The 24,579-nt window shown below is 32.1% G+C and overlaps 1 protein-coding gene across 3 annotated transcripts in view; it reads left to right on the forward strand.

Moving 5' to 3' along the window:
• Window positions 1-23,671, forward strand: part of Arhgap5 (Rho GTPase activating protein 5) — a 64,798-nt gene extending 41,127 nt beyond the window's left edge. For all 3 annotated transcript variants that reach the window (XM_063246506.1, XM_003464765.5, XM_063246490.1), the window contains exons 3-7: window positions 6,796-6,943; window positions 12,312-12,389; window positions 15,086-15,217; window positions 16,959-17,064; window positions 19,411-23,671. In XM_063246506.1, the coding sequence (XP_063102576.1) occupies window positions 6,796-6,943; window positions 12,312-12,389; window positions 15,086-15,217; window positions 16,959-17,064; window positions 19,411-19,738 (792 nt within the window). In that variant the 3' untranslated portion in view covers window positions 19,739-23,671. The remainder of the gene's footprint in view (window positions 1-6,795; window positions 6,944-12,311; window positions 12,390-15,085; window positions 15,218-16,958; window positions 17,065-19,410) is intronic.
• Window positions 23,672-24,579: the final 908 nt, after the last annotated feature.

Raw genomic sequence — 24,579 nt, forward strand, 5'->3', positions numbered from 1 at the left:
TTATGTTATTGATTTATAGTATTTATTTGCAGATACTGCTAATTTCTGAAGAGGAGCAGTTTCTTTTTGTTTGTTTTTGAGGCAGGGTCTGAAGTAGTTCTGACTGGCCTTAAACCACTATGTAACCTCAGGCTGGCCTCAACTCATGGCAGCCCACCTCCCTCAGCCTATGAGTGCTGCACTACCACCACTTCCAGCTGAGGAAGCTGAGGAGCAGTTTCTTGAAAAAGCTATTTATATTCCACTTCCTGATCTTGTTTACTTAAACTAAGACTTTTAAATATCTACTGGACAATTGTTTACATTATGTGTAGGGGGGAAGCTTGTTTTACTGTGGGTATGTATTTGCATATGTGAGATTTGCTTAAGTGACTAGAGAAAAGGGTTGTGGGTAGTTGTATTTAAGCAGAATTTAAGTTATGAATTCTTTAGTTTTGTTGAAGTGGTAGAGATTGAACCCAAGGCCTCAAGCATACTATGCAAGTGGTCTATTTCTGAGCATTTCCCTCAACCCAGGATATGAACTCTTGAGAATGAATATAGTAATGAATCAAAAAATTGGATTATCATAGATCAGAGCTTATTTTCCAGTGACCTAATTATTAGCGGAGGTATCATTTCTGACAAAAGTCATCAAAAATTGCAGATATGAACAGCAAAGCTATTGGTTTTTCTCTTTTTTTAGGGAAATGATGTCATTTTTATAGTAATCATAATGTAGTCTTAGTTTATGAAATAGGTTTTTAATTATATAAGTCATTTTGAGTTTGTATATATTGGTAACTGTTAGTAAAGGAGGGAATCTCAGAATTATGTGGACTTTTTAAGTTTTGTTTTGAAAAAACTCCCTAAAGAATCTAAAGGCTAGAAACTAGCTAATGGTTGTAGAAAAATGAATTTTATCATAAAAGCACTGTATCTGCATAGCATTTTCCTTTGTAGAACTGTTACAAGAGTTGGCCAGATACTCCTTGTTATAAGCTACTTAGTTTTTCATTACTTGAGATAGCTAATGCTAAATCTTGGTATAACTTCAGAATTAAATAATATGTCCTTTATACACTATGAAAAATGTTTACTGAGCATCAACCTTGGAGAATCTCCCTTATTTTTCTTCCTGCTTCCTTAATTTTAATTAAATGTTGAGAGATGCCTAGTTAAAGTTTAGACTTTGTTTTTTCTTCTTTCTGACCTCAAGAATAGCAATAGAATGATTTCAGTCATCTGAGAGTTTAGATTGGCTTCCAAAGGCCAGTACTAAAAAGAGGATTTCTTAAGAGTTAACTGAACAGTTACAACTAGCAAAATAGTTTACAACTTTGTACTCAATCTAGAGTAGCGCAGAATATTAAAAGAGAGGAGATGCTAGGTAAGAAAAGAGTTTAATGGGGGGACACTGAGAGAGTCACCACAGAGAAGGCTGCCTGATAGAGGTTCTGATGGGGGAAGGGCTGTAGGTACTGATGTGAGCTGATTCGTGAGAGTGCAGGGCACTGGGTAAATCTTCACATGCATGATCTTTGGCAAGACTTTCGGGGCTTCTGGGAAGAAGGAAGTATGCATTATCACGGCACAGTTTTGAACTGTTGCCATGATGATTGTGCTGTCTCTCAGATAACATTTATAAGATCTCTTGTTTTATTCTAGTAGCTGCCATTATTCTCCGTATTATTTTTGTTGCTATTTTTGTTAAATGTAATCTGTTTTGTAAGTCTGTTACCTCTTTAGGAGCATCTTGGTAAATTTTTTAAAAGACACATTACTGGAGGAGATGATGTCCTTTTATTTTCTTTTGGAGTGTTTCTATCATTTTATGAGTTTTTATTATATTAAATAATATGTACTTAAAAAGAAAGTAAAATATCAATAAAATATTAAATTTTTAATATATAACTAGTGTTTAGAATAAATATCAGCATTTTCAGTGTCAACTACTTACTGCTTACAAGTTCTAAAAAATGTATTTTCACTGTAGTTCCTATGTGAACTACAGTGAAAATACAATCAAAACTTTACCACAGAAATAATCTTTGTTTCAGTTATCACACCTAAATTTCCTACACTGACAGCGCAGGAACTTAGCTTGTCTTTCCTGTTTGGCAAGCTGTACTTGTCACCTTTCTTGTCTTCCTCTTTTGTCAGGAGCTTGCTATTACACTATATTATACAGTGTGCACTTAGGAAATTAAAACCAGTAAAATAAATATACTAAATGTTTAGAATGAACATTTTCTATATCAATTTTTTGCTTGGTTACTAAATTTAAAAAATAGAAATAAATTTTCTCTACCACAAAACTAATCTTTACTTCAATTATCACAGCTAAGGCAGTTTTTACATGATAACAGCATGTTCCATATACAAGTATCACTTACATTGATAGCATATGTTTTCTTTTTTGATAGAACATACTCAACATTTTACTATTCTTTCTGTTTTCTTAGGAGGTTCTTGTGATGTTTTACCTGTTGTTCACTGGTCTGTTACAGAAACCTTTTGCAGAGTTCTTTGGGCATATATGTATTTCTCTTCCTTTGTTGTAATAGATCATTTATCAATTCTAGTTCCGATCCTCTAAGAAAATTTCTCTGTGATATTTTGTGCTCATTATTTGTTTTGTAAACTATAAAATATGCCTGATACATTTAGAATCAAGTAAAATACAACCATTGGCCAATGCTGTGTGCTTCAAGTGATATCATAGTTGCTGCTTAACTCATCAATAACATCTACTCTGCCTTTCTTTTTTTGTAAAATGTGATCATTTCTTGCTTCGCTTGAAGATTCACTATTAAGTTTTTTTATCTGTTTGTTTTTTATGATTTTTTTATTTTAAAGAGAAAAGAAAAATACAGAATTTTATAACATAATAGGAAATTAACAAGTTAATATATTGCATATTGTCATCTTCAAGGTAAATGGTCAGATTATAAGATAAAGGCATGCAAAACTGATCAAGCAATACAAGTGCAAACTGTTCTCTTCAGTGAACTAAAATAAATTGCTAGTATAATTATCTTAGTTGGTATGTGTGTGTGTGTGTGTATTGTCTTCTCCCTTTTTTTTTACTCTTTCACTTACCGCAGTTGTTAATTCCCTTTGGGCAGTTTCTTTCTCTTTCATAGTATCTGTTGTAGATTTTGGATGTTAATTATTTTTTTGATTTCTTACACTAGGGAGACAGTATGATGTTTACACATATAAGTCTGATTTACTTCACTTAGTATGGTTTCTAATTACCTATAAAAAACCTTGAGTTTATTGTTCTAAAGAATAAATGGCTGAGTTTTATTCCACAGTATAAAAATACCACATGTGTTTTATCCATTCCTCAACTGATGGGTACTTGGTTGTTTCCAAGATTTGGTTATTATAAATTGTGCTTTGGGAACATGGGTGTGCATGTATCGCTGTGGTATGATGTTTTTAATTCTTCTGGGAAAATATCCAGAAGGGGACTAGCTGGGTGCAGTGGGACCTCTGGTCCTAGTGTCTTGAGGAATCTCCACGGTGGTGGTACCAGTCTGCATTCCCACAAGCAGTGGCGAAGGGTTCCTTTCTCCCCATGGCTTCACCGGCATTTGTTTCTTGATGATAGCCATTCTTTCTGGAGTAAGAAAGAATCTCAGTGTTATTTTAATTTGCACTTCTTGAATGACTAATGATGTTGAACATTTTTGCATATATTTATTTACTAATATGTATTTTTCATCTGAGAATCGTGTTTTATTTGTTTTTGAGACAGGGTCTTGCTGCATAGCTCATACTGTATTTAAACTTACTGTATAGCATAGGCTGACCTTGAAATAATAGGCTCCTCCTGCTTCAGCCTGCCAAGTGCTAGGATTACATTCACCACCATGCCTACCCTCTCTGTCAATCTTAGAGTGCAACATTAATAGTATCAGTACTATTTTTCTTCACCATATAGGAGGCCAATGTTATGTCTTTCTGAATCCAAAGATTGTACTATATACATTTCTCTATTGTGAATTTGAGACTTTTTTTTTTTCTAGGAATCTGCTTTGTTGTTGAGGATAGTTCCTGTGCAATAGATGTTAACAAGTCTATTCCTAATATCATTCGTTGCATGCATAAAGACCTGGTGGCTGAGTTCCAGAACACATTTCTTAATTCAAGATGTAAAATGTCTTAGCAATCTAGCAGGACATACCTTTTTATACTGTGTTTGGGAGGCATATATTGCCAGAATTTTCAACTGCCATGAAATGATACCGATTGTTCAACTGTCATATCCTCAGACAGTATATAAAATACTTCATAGTTCAAAATAAAGCTTTCAAAAAATAGTCAAATTGTTGGATTCTTTTTTCTTTCTTGGCAGGCCTTTTTTTCATCAAAATGTAGGCAATTTTGAAGGAAACCAAACCTCTTGAGTGTCATTCTAAAAATCTCAATGCCACATCTTTTACCTCTCCATATTAGCTTAAAATGATAAAAGTCTTGCTATGAAAGCTGTTAATTCAGATTAGTACTGATGTATATAAAATGTTTTTGTTACATTAGTGTGTTTCAAAACATCTGTAGTGTATCGTTCATTATAAACAATTTCCAATATTGAATCACAATGTTGGCACTTTAGGTTTCACCCTTGGCCAGAAACCCTAATAAAATTTTCTGACCTAATTTTTTTTTTTTTGTCTTTTTCCCTTTTATCAGTACCAGGGATCGAACTCACTACTACCTGCTTGCAAGGCAGGTGCTTATGCCGCTGAGCTAAATCCCCAGCCCCATTCTGACCTAATTCTAACATGAATCATTTGGGTATAGTTGACCATTTTGTAGCATTTTAACTAGTCAAATATTTGTTTACATTACTGTTTTCTTCCTCATCTGAATCAAGTACTCCATTTTGTACTTCTCTATCATACCTGTAACTGTCATGTGTCATATACTGCTAATTTCTTTGGCTTACATGATCAAAATTGCCATCATCTTGTTGACTTCTTTTCAACCTCTTCCCAAAGGTGTAAAAGCAGATTTGCATGCAGCATTGTACTGAATTGGACTAATTCTACAAGAAAAATCAAAAGAAAACACTTAGAAAAACAAATTATAAATATATAGATATGTAACATGGCCCTTAATGTGGGTAAAACTCACCCATTTACACTTCGACACACTTGTATACACCTTGCTGTTTGTCATCCCAAGTGGGTGAACATAAAGATTGCTTCTAGTATTCCTCCAATTCAGCTACTGAGATGCACAGCTGGCTATGGTTATGGTGAAGTGCATGTTTTCATTAGAAAACTATAGTCAGGATGTATTTTACCCACCATGATGCTCCTTGGGTTTTAAAAAAAAATGTCATCTTTACCTCAGATTTCACTTTTCTAAGCAATGAGAATGGATTTTATAGTTTGCTAATTGCAGTGCATGTTAATGCTCTCAAGAAAAGGACATACAGCCTTGGGGTATTAGTGTCTTCTTTCTACTTCCTTGAATGTGGTTTTATTTGGATGGTGGTAGTACAGTAGTAGAGGAATCATTTAAGGAATGAGGATCTACATTATTTGATTGGTTAGTTGTTGAGCCAAATCTAACACTTTCAGACCCTGCTGACAGCATTCCAAACACTTAAGTTGTGTTGTATATTTCAATATATCTAGACTTGTATATAATCTGTATCACCAGAGAATAATAGTGTGTAAAGATTTAGAAGTTAGATTTCTTGAGCTCTATCATTTGCTAGGTAGAATAATAATATGAAAATAAAAAGACTTTAGTATTGAAGATATCCAAAGACTTGAGAATATTGAGAGAGCTATCCAAAGAAAAGAGTCTCTTAGAAACAATGGCAAATTAAGAAGAGGAAGAGTACTTTTTACTTTACACATAGAAAGATGTGCCTATGCTCCCTTTTCCTGCTCTGTTCTTACTAGAAATTGTTTTTGTCCTATTTGTAAACCAGTAATAATATTTAAAACTAGTATGATTTCTTGATTTATACTAAAGAAAGTAAAAATTTGTAGATAAAATTAGACTGGAAAAGGAACCAGAGCTGCCAAGCGCTGTATCATCTTTTAATTACAGAAAACTTTTTATCTTCCTACATTTCAGAGATTCTTGACTATTAGTGTACAGTAGAATCACCCATGAAGATTCTTGCCATGCCTTGTTCAAGAAAGACTAAATCAGAGTCTGTTCATCATTGATTTAGACAATACTTACTTGGGTTTTTACTCCCTTCCTTGGGTTTTGTTATTGTGAATAATTTTTGTACTGAGAATTTCTTTTGAAAGATTTCTTCTGAAAATTGTTTCAACATTATAAAAATACAATCAGTAGATAGAAAATGGGAAAATAACAAGGGAAAATTAGTGAGACTGAACTTACGGAGTTGTAGAGCCTTATTGTATTATCAGCAATTTGTTCATTGTTACTTATGATCACCAAAAAAAAAAAAATATATCACTTTGAATCTATCTCAAATGCCAAATAAAATTAACAGATCACATGTAAACTGAATGGGTTATACCTGGTTTGTCTCTTGTTTTAGCATGAAAAATGATCTCTTGTATTTTCTAATCCTTCTAATCTCTGTCTCTCTAGTCTTGTATTATTTTCCAGAAACTTTTTCTTCAGGCCAGTTTTGAGATTTTTTTAAAAAAATTTTATTTATTTTTTGTTTACTTTTGTGTATCCCTTGATAGGCATTTAGATTGAATGTGGTTTTTAAATATTTCTTTGCTCCAGACTGTATTTGCTTGATACTATTATTTTGAAGAACATACATTTTAATAGCTTTAATTTGAATTTATTTTCTTACAGCAAAAAAAGAAAACTAAAAACTTCAACCCACCAACACGTAGGAATTGGGAAAGTAATTACTTTGGGATGCCCCTCCAGGATCTGGTCACAGCTGAGAAGCCCATACCACTTTTCGTTGAAAAATGTGTGGAATTTATTGAAGATACAGGTAGGATAGATGTATTCATGTAAGAATTTTGATTTAAAATTTCATTTTTGTGACACCAACAATTTATGAAATGTTTGTGACTTGTTGAAGGTAAATTTGGAAGAGATTTATTGTTGATTTTCTTGCATATTAAGGCAATCATCTGATATTTGAAAGGAGTTTTACTATTGACAGTAATACCTTACCCTGACTTCTTGAGCCTAATGAATGGCCAAGTTGAATGCTAAAAATGTTAAATTGACCTTATTGTAAAATTGAGAATAATTCAATTATTAAATTATATGATCAAGAGATTATTATTATTATTTGAACCAATAATTTGGAAATTTTTGGTATTTTTAAATTCATTACTATTTGTGTTATCATTTGACCCATGGATTTTTTTTTCTTTTAAACTTCACAGCCATAGTTAAAGATACATTTTTAAAAGATTACTGTTAGGTTTATTTTGCCTAATGTGAACTACTGAAGCTAAAAAAAGAATTAGACCTATCAGAGGTCCAGTAGAGGCAGATTATTGTGTTTGAAAGAAAAAAATACATATATTTTATATATATATATATATGGGGTTTTTTTTGTACCAAGAATTGAACTCACAACCTTGCACTTTGCCAGGCAGGCACTTACTCTGCTGAATATATTTTAAATGCCTTGAATGTATTTTAAATGAAGATAGGTTAATGAAGATATGTTGAATGGACTATAAAATTTTAATGGTTTGAAAACAAGAGCTATGTCAGTTTTAGCTTTGTTCTTAATGTTCTCTTTTTAAATACAAGTATTCCTTAAATACTGGCATTCCTGTGTCTTAATTGTGCACATTTTTGCATATGTACATATTATCCTTAAGTTTGATTATCAGCTAGGTTGTCTTTACACTGGATCATCTCTTTGGTAACGAATGATGATTTAGGGCCAGAGGTTTAGCTCAGCAGCGTAAGCAGCTGCTTGGCAAGTGTGAGGTCAAGAATTTGATCCCCAGTACCAAAAAAAAAAAAAAATGATGGTTTAATAAAGAGATAGAATGTGAAGAAATACTGTTATTCACTAGTACTGTAGTTGTAGCATGTCTTTTTCCTTCAGTTAATAAGTATTAATTCATATAACATATATAGAGTATGCCATTTACCCTTTTTTACTCCCCTTCAAGTACTTGAAAGTATGTTTTAGGCAAATTTCTTGTCTGTATTTCTGCTCATTTTTAATATAGAAGAAATACAAAGGTCCTTAATATTAGCTTTCTGCTTGGGATTTAAAGGATTCTTTCTTTCTCTAATAATATAGTTAAGCCTTGTAGATACAACTAAGCAATTGGAAAATATTTTGATTTGTGATTGAAAATAATGATGCATTGGCATTTATTATTACAATTTTAAATTCCCATCATTGTTATTATAATTAAAAATTATTTCTTTAGTGTTTTTATAGTTGTTGAGTGTGGTTTGAAGAAATGAACGAATTTCAAGTATGAGATTAAATGCATTTCTAATTTGTAGTACAACGCAAATTAAGTCAGGTCAACTAATTAAGATAATTTATATGTTTAAAGTACTTTGGTAGAAATAGACTAAGAAGGTGCTGGGGATTTAGCTCAGTGGTACAAGCACCTGCCTGGTGAGCATGAGGCCGTGAGTTCAATTCCTGGTACCAAAAACGAAACAAATAAACAAAAACAAAAGAGAGTAAGAAACTGTAAGACCACAAAAGTAGACTAAAAGATTTATAAAGCTAGTTTTCTTGTAGGATGGTGCTTTTTATTTTTTTTAACAGATTTTAAAACTGGTAAAGTTTTAACAGAAATTTCCAGTTGCTTTAGAGTTAAGGTTCAGCTTGCAGTAACAGAAATATATTGCAGATACCTATTTTAAAATGATATTTTGCTGTTTATAGATATAGTAAATTACCAGTACCATTGTTATAATGAGCTTTTCCTTTTAACAACCTGGAAGAAAATTTAATAGTCTTCAAAATGAACTTTATTCATAAAATTTACATAGATTATATTTCAACAGTTTTAATTATACCATGTAAGTTTTGATAACTTTATGGTCATGTAACCACCCACATTCAAGATACAGACTATTTTTTTTTTCTTTTTTTGTGGGGGGATGACAGGGTCTCACTATATAGTTCAGATTGACCTTGAACTTACTATGTAGTCCAGGCTGGCCTCAAACTTACAATGACCCTCTCCTGTGTCAGCTCCTAAGTACTAAGATTACAGGTGTGCACCACCACGCCTGGTGAAAATGCAGACTATTTCATCACCCTGAAAGCACCTAATCTTTCATGATCAACTGGCTCTTTGGGATTTTTTGGGTCTTTAAATTCATGTGTGTGTGTGTGTGTATGTGTATTTTGGAGGGACTGTTGTTGGGTTTTTTCTTTTCTTTCTTAGGAGGGATATGGTTGGAACCCAGGGTATCACACATGCTAAATAAATGTTCTACAACTGAGCTACACTCCCAGTCCCATTTCTTTTCTTTCTTTCTTTCTTCTTCTTTTTTTTTTTAATCTTTTTGAGACAGTTTCACTATGCAGTTCCAGTCGGCCTTAAACTCACTTTGTAGCCTAGGCTAGCCTCGAACTTGGAGCAGTCCTCCTGCTTCAGCCTCCAGTGCTAGGTTTACAGATGTGTCATCACACCTGGCCTTAGATGCTGTTTTTATCAAATCAAAAATGTACTCTAGCTGACTAAAAGTTTTCCTCCCAAATGGATGTTGATTTTGTCACATTTTTTCTATATTGCTAGCTTTAATTTTGCTAAAATGTGAAAGATCCAGAACAGCCTTATTCTGGTACTTATTTAGACCTACAGGAAAACAATATTTTACCCAGTGGCCTATTTTAAAAGGTTTTTTTGAGAGTAATTTTGAACTCCAGGCCCCTGAAACTTTTCTTGCATACATTTGCAGTATTCAGCCAGAGATGCCAGAGACTTTTCCAAGTATCTGAGCTTTTACTCTGTGTAGCTCTTCCACTGCCTATTTCTTCAACTATGATAGACCATTGTGGTTTGTTGCATTTCTAAACTCGCTTTACTACCTCCTAAAATCTTTCCAGTTTCATTAACTTTTATTTATGGAGCATAGTTGGTTTAGTTACTGTTGTTTGTGGTACTATAGATTGACCCCAGGGTGCACTGAGCTATATCCCCAGCCCTGTTTGTTTACCTCAGTCAGCCAAAGAAGCCTAAAGCAGTCTTGAAGATCTTCCTGCCTTAGTTTCCTGAGTAAATGGGATTAATATTTATATTTGAGCTGCTATTGAGAGCTTGAAAAACTGTTTATACAAGTTTTGGGAGAGCAAGTTCTGTATCAGCTAATCTTACATGGTAGAAACAATGTACAATATCACAAATTCAGCCCATTCTGAGACTTAGTGAAACTTAGTGAAACTTTCTCCAAACAAGAACGCATCTATATATCTATATATCTGTATCTGTATCTATATCTCTCATATTAGAATGGAAGCTACTAACTAAAGTTAAGTATTTGCTTGCAGTTGTCTTAGAAACTTACAATTTGGTATACTTCCAAGTATAAGAACACTTTTGTCATACTTTATATCACTTCCTAACTAATCTTCCAGTCACCAGAAACAACTTTGTTATTCTTTCCCCTTAATGTAAATAAGTAATGCCTGCTTTAAGAAGTCAGATAAATAGAATCATAATAAATATATTCTTTTAAGTCTGTTTTCTTTCACATATCTGAATACAAATGAGTTTAATTCATGTTGGAAGTACCAGTAACACTTAACTTTAATAGATACAACTTTGACCTAAATTTTGGTCAGTAAAATTTTGTTCCTATCATTTTTATCATCTTTATGGATTTCTGAAAAAGGAAGTTTGTTATACTTTGTTTCTCTTTCATAGAATTTTGTAAAGAAGGAAATACTTTTAACCAGAAAGAACTTGAGAGGATTGATGTTGTTCTATGCATAGACCAGGAATAATAAAGTTGATGGAATTGCCTTTTTTTGTCTTTTTTTTTTCTTTACTGTGGTCAAATAGTACCATATACTTTTGGCCAGTGACACGTTAGATCTTCTATTGTCCCACAAGCCTTCGAAAGCTCTTCATTTTTTTTTTTTTTTTAGTCTGATTTCTTTCTGTTACCTTCAAGTTAAGTTATTCTTTCCTTTTTCATCTCTTCACTACTGTTGATCCTATTCAGTAAGTTTTTTGTTGTTGTTTTCTGTTTCTGTTTAGTATGATGGGTGATTTTGGTGGTTATTGTAGCCTGGTCATTAAAAGACTTTGGATCTTACTTAAATCTTCTGTTTTAGCAAGCTTCTTTTGACACCATACCAGCAGGGGAAGAGGGAGGATTGAAAGTTCATACTTTCCACTTTGGCATTCACTGATAATACCATGATGAGGAGGTTAGTGCACCTCTTACTTGAGGTTGGTGGTGGAAATACAAGTTTTCCATTCATCTCCAAGGTTGGCAAGAGTGGAAGTCTAGGTTTGCTGGTTGCTTTCCACTTTCTGACAAGGTGAAGAGAGAGATTCCATACCAATTTGGCCCGAGTAGTACCATTGAAGTCAAAAAGGTCTGTGTCTCACCTAGGTTATACCTTCCCCAATCTTTTCATTAGAGAGAGCTGGCTTTTCTTGTTGGTAGTTTTTTGGTTTGTTTCATTATTGTTGTTTAGTTTGTTTTTGTGTGTGCTTGTTGTGTTTTGGGGCTGCAAGGCCTCTCTATTACCCAGTCTTGTACATAAAAGGTTGGGAGCATGTAGGGTATTTCTATAATATTATTTTTTATAATATAAAAGCTCTTGATTTTTTTCAACTTTTAAGTTCCAGTTGTTAGCCAGTCTACCTTCTGTGCACCATTTAGTCATCTTATATGTATGTAAATATATACAATAAATATGTGTAAGTTGGTATGTAATGTATATTTTTTGAGGTTTTGAGCTGCGCTTATTGGGAAGAATAGGAAAAAACATTTACTCATGGGGCTGGGGATTTAGCTCAGCGGCATAAGCACCTGCCTTGCAAGCAGGCGGTCTTGAGTTCAATCCCCAGTACCGATTAAAAAAAAAAAAATTTACTCACTTTGTTTGGAACTGTATGTCCTAAGGAGTTTCAGATAGAAAGTCCATTTCTTAAAAATAAAATGCTCAAAACTATTTTATTCTTTCTGTTCTGTCTTGTTTTGTTTTTGTTGGTACTGGGGATTGGAGCCAGGGCCATGTGCGTGCTGGACAAGTAGTCTGACACTGAGCCACATCCCCAGCCCTAAAAATAAATATTTTATTTATTCTTTAAAATATTATATTTTTAAGTTACTGAATATGTATGGTTAATGATATTCTTTGTTTTTTATATTTTAAAAAGTATACTTCATTCTCTTAGGATTGTGTACAGAAGGGCTCTACCGTGTTAGTGGAAATAAAACTGACCAAGACAACATTCAAAAACAGTTTGATCAAGGTAAGAAGATAATCATATGAAATAATGTTTTTTATTATTTCCCTTATTTAATTTTGTGTTGAAAATATTGGTTTTTATTTGAAAATATCCTACAGATACGAATATTGAGAAAAAGTTTCAAAAGTGAGACTAGAAGTATTAAACAGTAGAAAGCACAGTAAAGAGGGAGGAGAGCTGGGAAAAATAAGTTGTTTTTATCCTTGTAGGAAGACTATTGATGACTTCAAAACTTTTTATTACTAAAAGGCCAGACACTAGAGAATTAGTATTTTTAAATGTAAATGTGAAGGCAGAAAAAGAGCCCTAATAAAGAAAGTCCTGAAAAAGAAGGCAGTCAGTATTGAAACAAAGTCTATCAAAGGCCCAGAAGGAATGAAAGCCTGTGATTGAATCATTACAAATCCATCACCAGAATTAGAAAAATAATAAATTGACATGATATATCAGCATCTTTGTATATCAAAAATAACACTGCATGAGAGTTTGGGGGTTTGGGCATGATGTTAAATAACCATTAGAAGTAAAAAGAAAATCAGATTTCCTACTTGTAAGTAAATTTTATGTATGACCAAAGATTCAACTGTAAAAAGTAAAAACCAAAAGTATTGGGGAAAATGAGTGAATATTTTAGTTTTAGAGTGGAGGGCCCAAACTTGATTAGAAATCATGAGCCAAAATAATAGATTGGACTAACTATAATTGCAAAAATTCTATATGAGAATATAGATAAAGCATAAGATCAAGACACAAACCATAATCTTGGGGATGGTGTAGAATAACCATACTAGATTAAGCAGTATACATCAGGAAAAAAACTGGTAAACATTTAAAAATATGCTCAGCCTCCGTCAGTGATAAAGAAAAAATTTCTTTCGAAGCTTCTATGTATTATTAGAATTTAAATAACTGTTGAGGTTGTAGGCAAACAGGTATCTTATATAGTGTTGGCTTTGAGTGCCTTTTGTGAGTATGTAGTATTAAAGTTCATGAACCTTTCTTTGCTAAATACTTCTGCTTAAAGGGATTTGTTATAGAAGACCTTGTATAAGCATCCCACGGGCATTTTTTGCCCTGTTTGTAATTCTTTTTTAAAAAGATGAAAGAACCACCCATATGTTTTATTCCAAATTATATAGAATACTTGGTAACCATGTAAAATAATGAGTTAGGTTTTTTAAAATGGCAAAATACGTACTGAATATGTGTAATAAAATATGCCATGTTGCCAAAGATTCCTGTAATAGTCTAATATCCCATTTCAAAAAATACTAATGGAAAGTTGAGAATGTATAATTAAGTTGGTAATAAAGGTAGGGTAACAGTCAATATCAAGGCTCTTGGTTTTGACTTTGTGTATACTCTAGGCAGGTTAGTCCTTCTAAATCTCAGTTTCTTCACCTCTGTATTGTAGAGAGAGTAAGATAAAGTATGAAGATAACAAGATAATGCATATTGAGAATTTTGTTTGTCTTAGGCACCATATTAAAGTACGTGGTCAAGGTATATACCCTAAGCTGTAATAGATAAAAGTGTTTATCAGAGCATTTTCATAATGTTTTTAAATGAAATATAGATGCTTAGTTATAAAATATTGTATAAGTTGGTCAATCTGGGGAGATATTTTATAGCCTTTTAAAATGTTTTATAGAGCAAAGCACTATAAAAATTTGCAATTCTAGTGATATATGTAATTCCTTAGAATTGATCTTGCAACTTTTCTACAGGTTTGAAATTATAATTAAATCTTGCCCATAAAAAAATTATTTTTTTCTTTTCTTTTTTGAGACAAGGTCTCACTATGTAGTTCAGACTGGCCTTGAACTCGCTATATAGTCCAGGCTGGCTTCAAATTCACAGCACTCCTGCCTCAGCTTCACAAGTGCTGGGATTATAGGCGTGTGCCACCATACCCACCAAAAACAAAGTATTTTTGAAAACTTATTTATGGAATTTTAATAATCTTGGATAACATTTTAAAGATGAACTCCAGTATAACATGAATAATGACTGGCTTTTTTTTTTTTATGAGCAGAAAAGGGATGAAAGGAAGCAAAGTATAAGCTATAATGTTTTGTAGGTGATGGGAATTTATTATTTTCTGACCTGTGCACCATTAGTTTGTTCCATCATTGTTTTTAAATAAGAATTTCAGTGTTGTGACAATTCACATTTAAATTGTTAAATATAAAGTTAAAATTCAAATTAGGTCATAATTCCTATCTTTTGTCTGTTTAGCTCCTTGTGGCCTCTTTTATTATTTTTATGTTATGTTATTTTTGTCTTTTTGAGATAGGGTCTCACTATGCTTTTCAGGCTAGCCTCAAGTTCGCAGTGATCCTCCTGCGACAGCCTCTGAAGTGCTGGGATTACAGACATATACTGCCATGCCTGGCCCCTGTGTCCTCTTTTAAATAGTGTGTAAATGAAAGAAAGCAAAAGGGTAGGGATTGGCAATGTTCTTTGGTAAAGTAAAACTAACAGCCTTTTTTATTTTAATAGAAAATACTTCTTGCTTGGTGTGTGTGTGTGTGTGTGTGTGTGTGTGTGTGTGTGTGTGATATCTGTAGTTTGTTGGCTGCTAAATAAAAATAGCTAATGAGAGGTTTTAAATATCTTTTGATTTAAAGTACAGATTTGCTCACTTGTTTTTAATAAATTCAAATTTTATTATAAAAATTTTGCTTTTTGTCTTTTAGATCATAATATCAATCTAGTATCAATGGAAGTAACAGTAAATGCTGTAGCTGGAGCTCTTAAAGCTTTCTTTACAGATCTGCCAGATCCTTTAATCCCATACTCTCTTCATCCAGAGCTATTAGAAGCAGCAAGTAAGTATTAGCTTCTTTTTCTTGGAGAAAGATAATGATTCCAATTTTTGGATATTGATTGTCATGTGTTAATGAATCATGTGTTAAAATATGTGATAGTAAAAATTAAGCTTACTAGAACTGTGTTTCTCCATAGTATTTTTCTTTGAATTGAAGTAAACTCAGAATTCCTGGGGCTAGCTTCCAGCAATATTCAGTTTTAAGTTACCATGTAAGATAGTTGCTCTACAAAGTTCATTCTGTAAACTATAGATTAATGGTTTATATTTTTAATTCAAGTTCAAAGACATTGTAAAAAATTGTATCTTCAAATGAATATATTTATAATATACTTAAGCAAAATATTAACCTGTATGTTGGTTGCACATATCTATTTAAATTTGTTAAATTAATATTAGTTGGGTTTTATCTCTTAAGTAATTTTGGAAACAGTAAAGCATTAACAAGGGGTACTTAATTCCAAGTTTGATCCAATCATTTATGTTTCCAATAAATAACTTTTGATTTGTTTAAAAAATAGGACTGCAAGTCTACTTAAGGGTAAAATAACCTAGTTCTTAACTGAGAATACTTCATTATAATTTTAAGTATATCAGTTATCAATTTTTAAAAATTTTAATTAAAAACCTTCACTATATTATCTCAAGATACATACTTAGGCATATTTCAAATAAATCTCATATAGAAGTTGAATTGATAGTTTAGGTTTTCTTATTTCTTGATCATAAACTGTAGAGAACTTTTCTACTTAGGACATTTTTGAGAGCTGATTTAGAAACATGACGCATGAAGCAGAGTGTGGTAGTACATACCTATAATCCCAGCACTTGGGAGGCTAAGGCAGGAGAATTGCTGCGAGTTCGGGACCAGTGAGTTTAAGGCCAGCCTGAATTGCATAGCAAAAGCCTGTCTCAAAAAAGACAAAAAAAGAGAGAGAGAGAGAGAGAAAGAAAAAAAAGAAATATGACACATGAGAATTTGTTAGTAATTGGTTGCACTACTATAATCATTTGGTATGCACATTGGCCTCCAAAATGAGTGAGGAAGATCAGGGAAGCAATTTCTCATCTCTGTTACAGGATCACATGTCAGGTATCTTATCTTACAGTTTATATAAATTTAGAGAGCAAAGAAAATTTTTGATCGCCAAAGTGGATAATCATTAAGTATAGTGTAGTCAGCTGTGGCTGACTTATCTTTTTGAAAGATAATAGTTGAAAATTAGTTTAAATTTTTAAAAAAGGAAATTTCATGGCACATTAAAATGATAAATTCAAGTTTCAAAAGTTTGTGGAAGATAATCAATGCTCATTTGTTATATATTGTCTGTTACTGTTTCTGTACTCCGGCTACTGCAGAGTTGGGTAATTGTACCCACAAAGCATAAAATGTTTACTATCTGTAGACTCAAAATTAAGAGCCAGTAGGTTCACTGTGTAAGTAATCAGTTAATTCTAGACTAATGTCTAGTTATTTGCATGGGTAAGTTGCTAATATACCATTTTCCATTTTATCAGTGCTGAGTCATTTGATTTGTAGAGAACAACTTTATTTGTGAAAAGTTAGTAGTAAATAAATGTAAGGGATTTTTATTTTAGATAATTTAGCAAATTCTTTTAGCACTTTTTTGTTGTTTACCTACTCATTGTTTTTCAGGCATAATTTTTTTTAATAGAAAATGTTAAGCTTTTATCAAATATTTTTAAATGTGAGTTTCATGCAAATTTTTCTACTGCTACAGAAATCTTAGATAAAACAGAACGTCTTCATGCCTTGAAAGAAATTGTCAAGAAATTTCATCCTGTAAACTATGATGTACTCAGATATGTGATAACACATCTAAACAGGTATGTTTGTTTTGTTTTTGTAAATGAAATCTGCACATTTCAAATTTATAAACTATAAATTGGGTAATTAGAAGATTTTTCTTAAAGGCATAGAAACTAAACATGGTTTAGTTTTGGTTCTCTTATAATTATCTAGCTTATATTTTCTAATATATTCCTAAATGTATATGATTATTATTTTTGTACATGTGATAATTACATAAATAGTAAGTATGGTCAGTATGTAGTTTTTTTTGTCCCACTTTTTACCATTTTTCTTATGTAGACTCTTTAGATATTATTTATAAAATATTTATAAAATGTATTTGATAAATTTATAATATTTATTAAGAACATAAATGAAAAGTATTTATGTATCAGATCAGCCTACTTGGAATTGAAAAAAACAAGACTTAAAAAGAAAGTATCCCAAATCACGTAATTAATAGGTAATACATTTTATGGCTAGAGTCCAAGTCTTAAGTGGTTCTATTTGCTTTTCCCAACTTGTGGTGCTGGTTTGTATCTTGTTTATTTTACCTATGTATTCCACACAGTGAAATTTTATCAGAAACTGTCCTGACTGAAAGGAAGGCATTAATCCTTGTATTAATAGTCTTTAGTATTAATATATTTAACATAGGTTCAAGTTTATGCTTTTTTTCTGAAAAAATGCTCCTCCTGGTGGCATTTATTAAATGAAAGATACAATGAACAAAAGTTTAGACAGTGGAGTTTAAAAAAGTATCAATTGGAAATATTTCTAGTTTTGTGACCTTGGAAGGATTGTTCTTGCTAAGTCTTCATTTTCTCACCTGTAAAAATGAGAAAAACAACACAGAGAAAGTTGTTTTGAGCGCTGAATGAGATTATTAGTATTTGTAGTGATTTTTTTTCAAAAGTCTTACTATCTTCAGAATATTTTCCACTGGTATTTGAATGAACTTAAGGGATGGAAATGTAGCTCAGTGGCATATATGAGGCCCTGGTTCAATCCCTAGCACTGCAAAAAATATATAATGAGCTGCAGTTGGTTTTTTTAACTTAATATCAAAGCCCAAACAAAGTGGATTTATTGTTTAAAGAGTTATGTTTGATGTCATTGTATAGTGTAAAATTGTATTAACATTCCTTATGACTCTCCCAAATCTTTACGAAAACGATAGCATATATAGTGTTAAGATAGTATATTTAGTGGAATTTTCTCTTCTGAAAAGCACAATAAATAACAAGTGGTTTGATGATGTGATGGCAATATGCATGGGTACTGCATGAGAACTAATATAAAGTGTAAGGATACTTTGTGAAAATATTATTGTCTGCCTAAAATAAGAATTGGACTGCATTAAAAAGAAATCAAAGAAAAAAGAACCAAAAGCCAGAGCATATTTAAAGAGTCATAGTGTGGCCCACTATCACAGTTATCTTAAAGATTTACTGTGTACTGAAACTGTGTTTTTGGTTGTGTTGAAACAACAGCTAATAAATAACATGACCAACAGCATAGTTGATGCATTAAAGGTCACAGAGGCCTATGTAATAAGATCAAAGTAAAAGAGGTACAGTGAGAAAAGGAAAGGGATAGTGCCAGATTATTATAGGACAGCACTTTTCAAAGTCTTAAACTCACTTGTTTTGGTTTGGTTTGGTTTGGTTTGCTTTGCTTTTTAAGAGTTGGGGCCACACTTCTTTAGGAAAAAGGCATTGCGTGGTTTACATTCTCTCTGTTACTTTATCATGTGGAAGATCCACCATTGAGTAGAACAGAGGAATAACATAATCAAGTTTAAATTTTAAGAGGAATACTTAACTAGTGTAATTGGATAAAACTGTTTTCATGCCAGCCATAGTCCCCAAAAAACATCTTTTGTATCACCTGTGAACCTGTAAGTGGAATAAAGTAGCCAGACCCCACCTGACAAGAGTTAAAAACATCAGGAGCCCTCAAGAAGTTCTTAGATATGCTATAGGCCACATATTTTATCTCAGATGAGCAATTTCTATGTTTTGAAATTTTTTATCTCTAAATTTAGGATTTCCTTGCTTTCCTGTGTAGTTCCTGGCTGTGAACTCCATACTGTCACTATCAGTATGTGTGAAATAAGGGGGTTGGATAAACTCCCAAGATCTCTTCCAATATGACAATTTTGAATGATGTTCCAAGATTTGCTTCTTGTCTTTTATCTATTGCTTATTAAAAATGATAGAAGTGATTGCTTAGGTATTTAAAAGATTAGATACAAATAAATGTACAAGAAGAAAATTGTTATAAATTTGACAAGGATAATAGGTGACAGAACATTTCTAGCTTTGGTATTTTGTAGTTGTAATAATTCTGATTTTTGTTTTTTCCTTTTGTAATTTCAGGGTTAGTCAGCAAAATAAAATCAACCTAATGACAGCAGATAACTTATCCATCTGTTTTTGGCCAACTTTGATGAGACCTGATTTTGAAAACCGAGAGTTTCTGTCTACCACTAAGATCCATCAATCTGTTGTTGAAACATTCATTCAACAGTGTCAGTTTTTCTTTTACAATGGAGAAATTGTAGAAACTGCAAACACTGTGGCTCCTCCTCCACCTTCAAACCCAGGACAGCTGGTGGAATCAGTGGTACCGCTTCAGTTACCACCACCATTGCAACCTCAGCTGATACAACCACAATTACAGACGGATCCTCTTGGTATCATATAAGTGATTGCAGACAGCCTAGAATTGGACAAAAAGTAAACCTAGATGTGCATGTTTCAGGGTTCCATAGTATATTTCATGTTTCATACAGATAATTCACATTCAAATGAGATACTTTCTCTTTGAACTATATAGTATTCCTTATTCACCTACATTACAAATCTAAGGACATGTGGTAAGCATGACTGGAGAGGTTTAATTTTTATAAACAAAAATAGCTATAAAATACAAAGCTGCTGCTGCATGCAACCGTATTGCAATCAGTATATCATTCCTGTGGCAATTTATGTCACATTATATTGTGAATAAAATTTTTCTATAGAAATTAAATGATTTAAAAACTCACATATATGAAACATTTAATGCTTTTCAGCCTGCTTTATGGCTGATTTTGTTATTTGATGTACCTATTGGGTCAACTTAATTTACATTCTAGCAGTCTGTTGATAACTAAAAGCCCACTTAAATACATGATGTAATTGAAAACCATGGTTAATAATATGGTCAATGTTTAAAATTTTTAGAAAATTTATTACAGTAAGAGACACATTGCCATTAATTCTCCTCACAATATTCCTCTTAACTTGAAACGCACTTATCCCATCATTCTTATCATTTTCTGAAGCATTTCTGAAAGTGCTTTTTCATGAGTGTATTCATTTTGACTGCTGTGATTGCCTTAATGTTCTAAATTGATTCAAAACACCTTCCATGGTCATTTTAGCTTTAAGAAATAGTCAAAAGTCACACCATCTGGTAATAAGGTAGATAAAGACACATTGTAAGGCATTGTTGAGACAGGGCTTTGCTGGGTCATTAAGGCTGGCGTGGATTCACGATTTAGCCTAGACTGGCCTTGAACCTTCCAGTAGTTATCCTGCCTCAGCCTTATGAGTGGTAGGATTACAGGCATGCACCACCAGACTCAGCCCACTGTAAATGAGCTTGCCTTTCAGTGGATGGCATTCCACAGCAGCATTCACATATATCTGGTCATACCTCTTAAGAAAGAGGACTTCCAGAACTGTTTGAGAATGTGGCAAGAGCAATAGGATAAGTATGATCAAAGCAAAAGGAAATATTTTGCAGGGCATTAATGGCAGTGCATCTTCCACTGTAATGAAAATTTTTTTAATTTAAGCATTCACTGTACATTTTGATCACACTTCATAGTTTACAATTTCAGACTACTTATGCCATGCTTGGGATATTGTGTGATAGAAAAAAATATACTTAACGTATTTCATACTCTGCACCTTCATCTTCACTTCTAAAAAAATCTGTGAATGATTTGATGAATAGATAAATCTATTCCTTTTATACACATACCCAAGGACATGCTTGTGGCTAAAAATGGGTTGATAATGTGCAAAGGACAGCTGTCAACAACTCATTTCCTTATGGTCCATATTAAACATTTTGTATACGGTTAATTCTGTAAACAGTTGCATGTTCAAAAGATCTATGATGGTCTTGTAATCTTAATCTAATATATTTTAGATATTTTAATTTTTTTCCCTCTTGGGGAATACATTTAGTATAGTATAGAAGAATACTTCATGACATTTTCATATAAGGTTATATAACTTTTCATACATAAACATGAAATTTGTTGTAGAAAATTCTTTAAACCAAACATTTTAATCTAGGACTTCAATTTAATCTGTTCCTTGAATCTATTTTTATGTGGCCCTTAAAAACATATCCAAAAAATCCATTGCTAAGATAGCAATAAAAATACTTTGGGTACTGACAGACTCCTTGGAGTATGTATATATAAAATTATAAACTTGTATTCATATTCTTTTCTGTAATGTGTTGTACTAAAATCCAAAATGGCTTTTGCACCATTTTTAAAACCATTTTTTCCTTTGACGTTGGTACCAGAGTTGCTATGAATGACTGCTGCTTTTGGGGTTAAATATTTTGTTACTGAAGATACAACTAGAAACACTACATTATGGCTAAAATTTTCAGACTAAGTGTTACAGGTAAATTTTGTTAGGCTTTATTCCAAATTTTCTCATGCCATTTTTTTTCCAGGAAGAAAAATGGTTCGTTTCCCATTGCTGGGTCATATTTTGTGTAGTAAAGAAAAACTTCTTTGGTTGATGTTGTAATCTTCTATCATACTGCAAGTTTAAAATTATCGTATGTATATTATAGTAAACAGATGATTTTGAGATTCAAGGCTCCTAAGAGTTTGATTTGCCCATTTTTCCCCTAAAATAAATACTCTTTCCCAACTATTATGTCCTAGGTATTGTACTTCCAATTTTGACTTCAGAACCAAGATGTCAACATGAACCAGGCTGCTGTTGAAATATATGTATATTATAAATTATCTTATTTGTGTTATACTCTTTCATGTTATTATCTTTTCTAAGAAAACAAAACCCCTATTATTCCTATTGCAAAGCACACAGGAATTAAGAAAGTACAGTAATTTTTAAAAAAATTATCCGGTAAATGTAGTATTCTTAACTTGTTCTATATTACTTATACCTATTGTCTATATAGCTTTAATTTATAGCTGTCAGTTTAACATTGGCATGTCTGGCAAAGAAAATTAAACTTTAAGAGTTTTATAAACTGTTTCTAGGTTGCTAAAGAATTTATTTTTCTACTATATATGGTATAGACAAAGCATCAAAACTATGTACAGGAAAAAGCCCGACTATTTCTATTGGAAGTAGGCTGAAAAGAGAATTTTCAGAACTGTTCGTGTCTTTTGGTTCATTCTGTCATAACTTTGCTGTTGTAATATGTGAATTCCGGTTTATTTAAGCTGTTCATTTTTATACTCTGTTAATTTAACTTCCATCTGCATTTAGTGCCATTTTTGTTACTGAAATTAGCATTTGCCATTTTCTACATTAACCTTTCCCAAAACTTACCTCCACTTTTCTATGCATTCTATCATTGATTTGACACACTTCATAGTGAGTCATTTATTCTACATTGGATTCAATCAACTAATAGATTACAGTTTTCGAAAATTAAAGTAGTTTAAAGCTCAGTCTGTTACATTGAATTGATTGTGTTTTTACCAAGAGTTTAGATGTTTTTAAGTATTAGAAAAACAATCCTAAGAAGAACATGATAACAATTAAAATTTTTTCTGGTAAGTTACTGAAAGGTTTCACTGCTTAGAGACTCACATGAGACTTAATAAAAGATTTATATAGTAGATTGACTCATAATTGTGGGTATAATTAAGGCATTATATTTTACAATATTAAATAAAATTTCATCTGTATACATTGTCATATTTCACTTAAAGTTCAGTGCTTACAGTTACTACAGTATTGGACTTAACAGTGTCTAGATTAGCAGTATAAAAAATAGTGGTATTCTATTTCAGACTTTCAATAGATTCTTTAGAAGTCAGATTATATTCAACTACTTATTAGGAGATACAAAAATAATTTCAGAACAAAATTCCAGACACAACATATCTCTTTGAAGTGGTATTTTGACTATTATTTTTCCCCTTAACATTTACTGTGTAAATACTGTAGGTAACAGCAATCTAACTTAGCTAGAAAAGCAGCTTTTATTTTCCATACTGTATGTAAATAATGTAGGCCCCTTTTTTTTCCTTGTCTTGTTTTGGTTTTTTCTTTTGTTTGTTTGTTTTTGAGGTACTGGAATCTAATTTTAATATCTTAAAAGGGAATAATTGGAATAAAACTTAGGCCTCAGCTTCCATGGTGATTTTTAGTTTTTTATACAGTAATAATTGTGATGCTATTTGTCAACTGGATATAAATATATATATATAATTTTAAAAAGTCAAAAGTGGTTTGTTTCTGTTTATAATTAATGTAATTTTGTGCTTCACCCAAAGGATGCTGCAGAAAATTAAGTACCAGTGAAGCTTCCGATGTACAAAGAGTGCTATGAATAAAACATGAAGAAGCTGTGTAATTTTAAGTTATAGTTGCCTCTATTTTTACCATTTTGTTGGTAAAAGCTAACTTTTTTTCAAGTAAAATACAAAAAATTATATTATGAAAATTCTATGAGGGAGATGTATTGAGCTTTCCCTGTACCATGAAAAGAGATCCAAAATTCACTCAGTGTATATAAATGAAAATTACATTTTTAAAATAGCAGAAAAATGAGGTAATACACATTTCTAAAATTCAGGTGCTATGTGAATCTGAATTTTGAGCTATGGCTAGACATTCTTGGGCCACCAGGAAATGCTTTGAAGCCTATTCTAGTTATAGCAGAGCTATTCGCCTCAAAGAATATATTTTTGTTTTCATGGTTTAGAAATACTAAACCAGACTTTCTGGGTGTATCCTTTCAGGTTCTTTGGATCTAATGAAGTTTGTTTAACTTAAATATTCATCTTAAATTCAATTGTTTAAGTAGTTCTTAGGCTGGTTGATTTCTGTTTTATTTCAATATGTATGAGACACAATACTTTTTATTTGTTCGATTTTTTATTGTATTTAAATTCTTGAAATTCTTAACCTTTTCAGGTTATCAAATATCTGAAAATAAAATTTTCTAAGATTTAATAAGGAAAGGGACTACTCTTGAAGATCGTTTTCTTATGGTAGCATCCATGTGTACTTGAAAAGACTAAGCATTAATACCGTATCATTCCAACGTCTAGCCATTTGATACAATCCAAGTGGCATAGTGTTTATAAAGTTGAAATCTACTGGTTAAAAAACTTTGGGAATCTTCATTACTTAGTTGAACCTCATGATCATCCTATATTTGGGAAAGCTATAGAACTTCATCGTTTACTAACTAAATTGTGTAACATTAAGTCTGCAGTAGAAATGATTTTGAAAAGTAGTCAATGTTAGTAAACATAAAATTAT

The sequence above is a fragment of the Cavia porcellus genome, unplaced genomic scaffold (genome assembly GCF_034190915.1).
Source record: "Cavia porcellus strain 051 isolate PalLab524CR breed Dunkin Hartley unplaced genomic scaffold, mCavPor4.1 scaffold_1, whole genome shotgun sequence".
In the NCBI taxonomy this organism is placed as follows: Eukaryota; Metazoa; Chordata; class Mammalia; order Rodentia; family Caviidae; genus Cavia; species Cavia porcellus.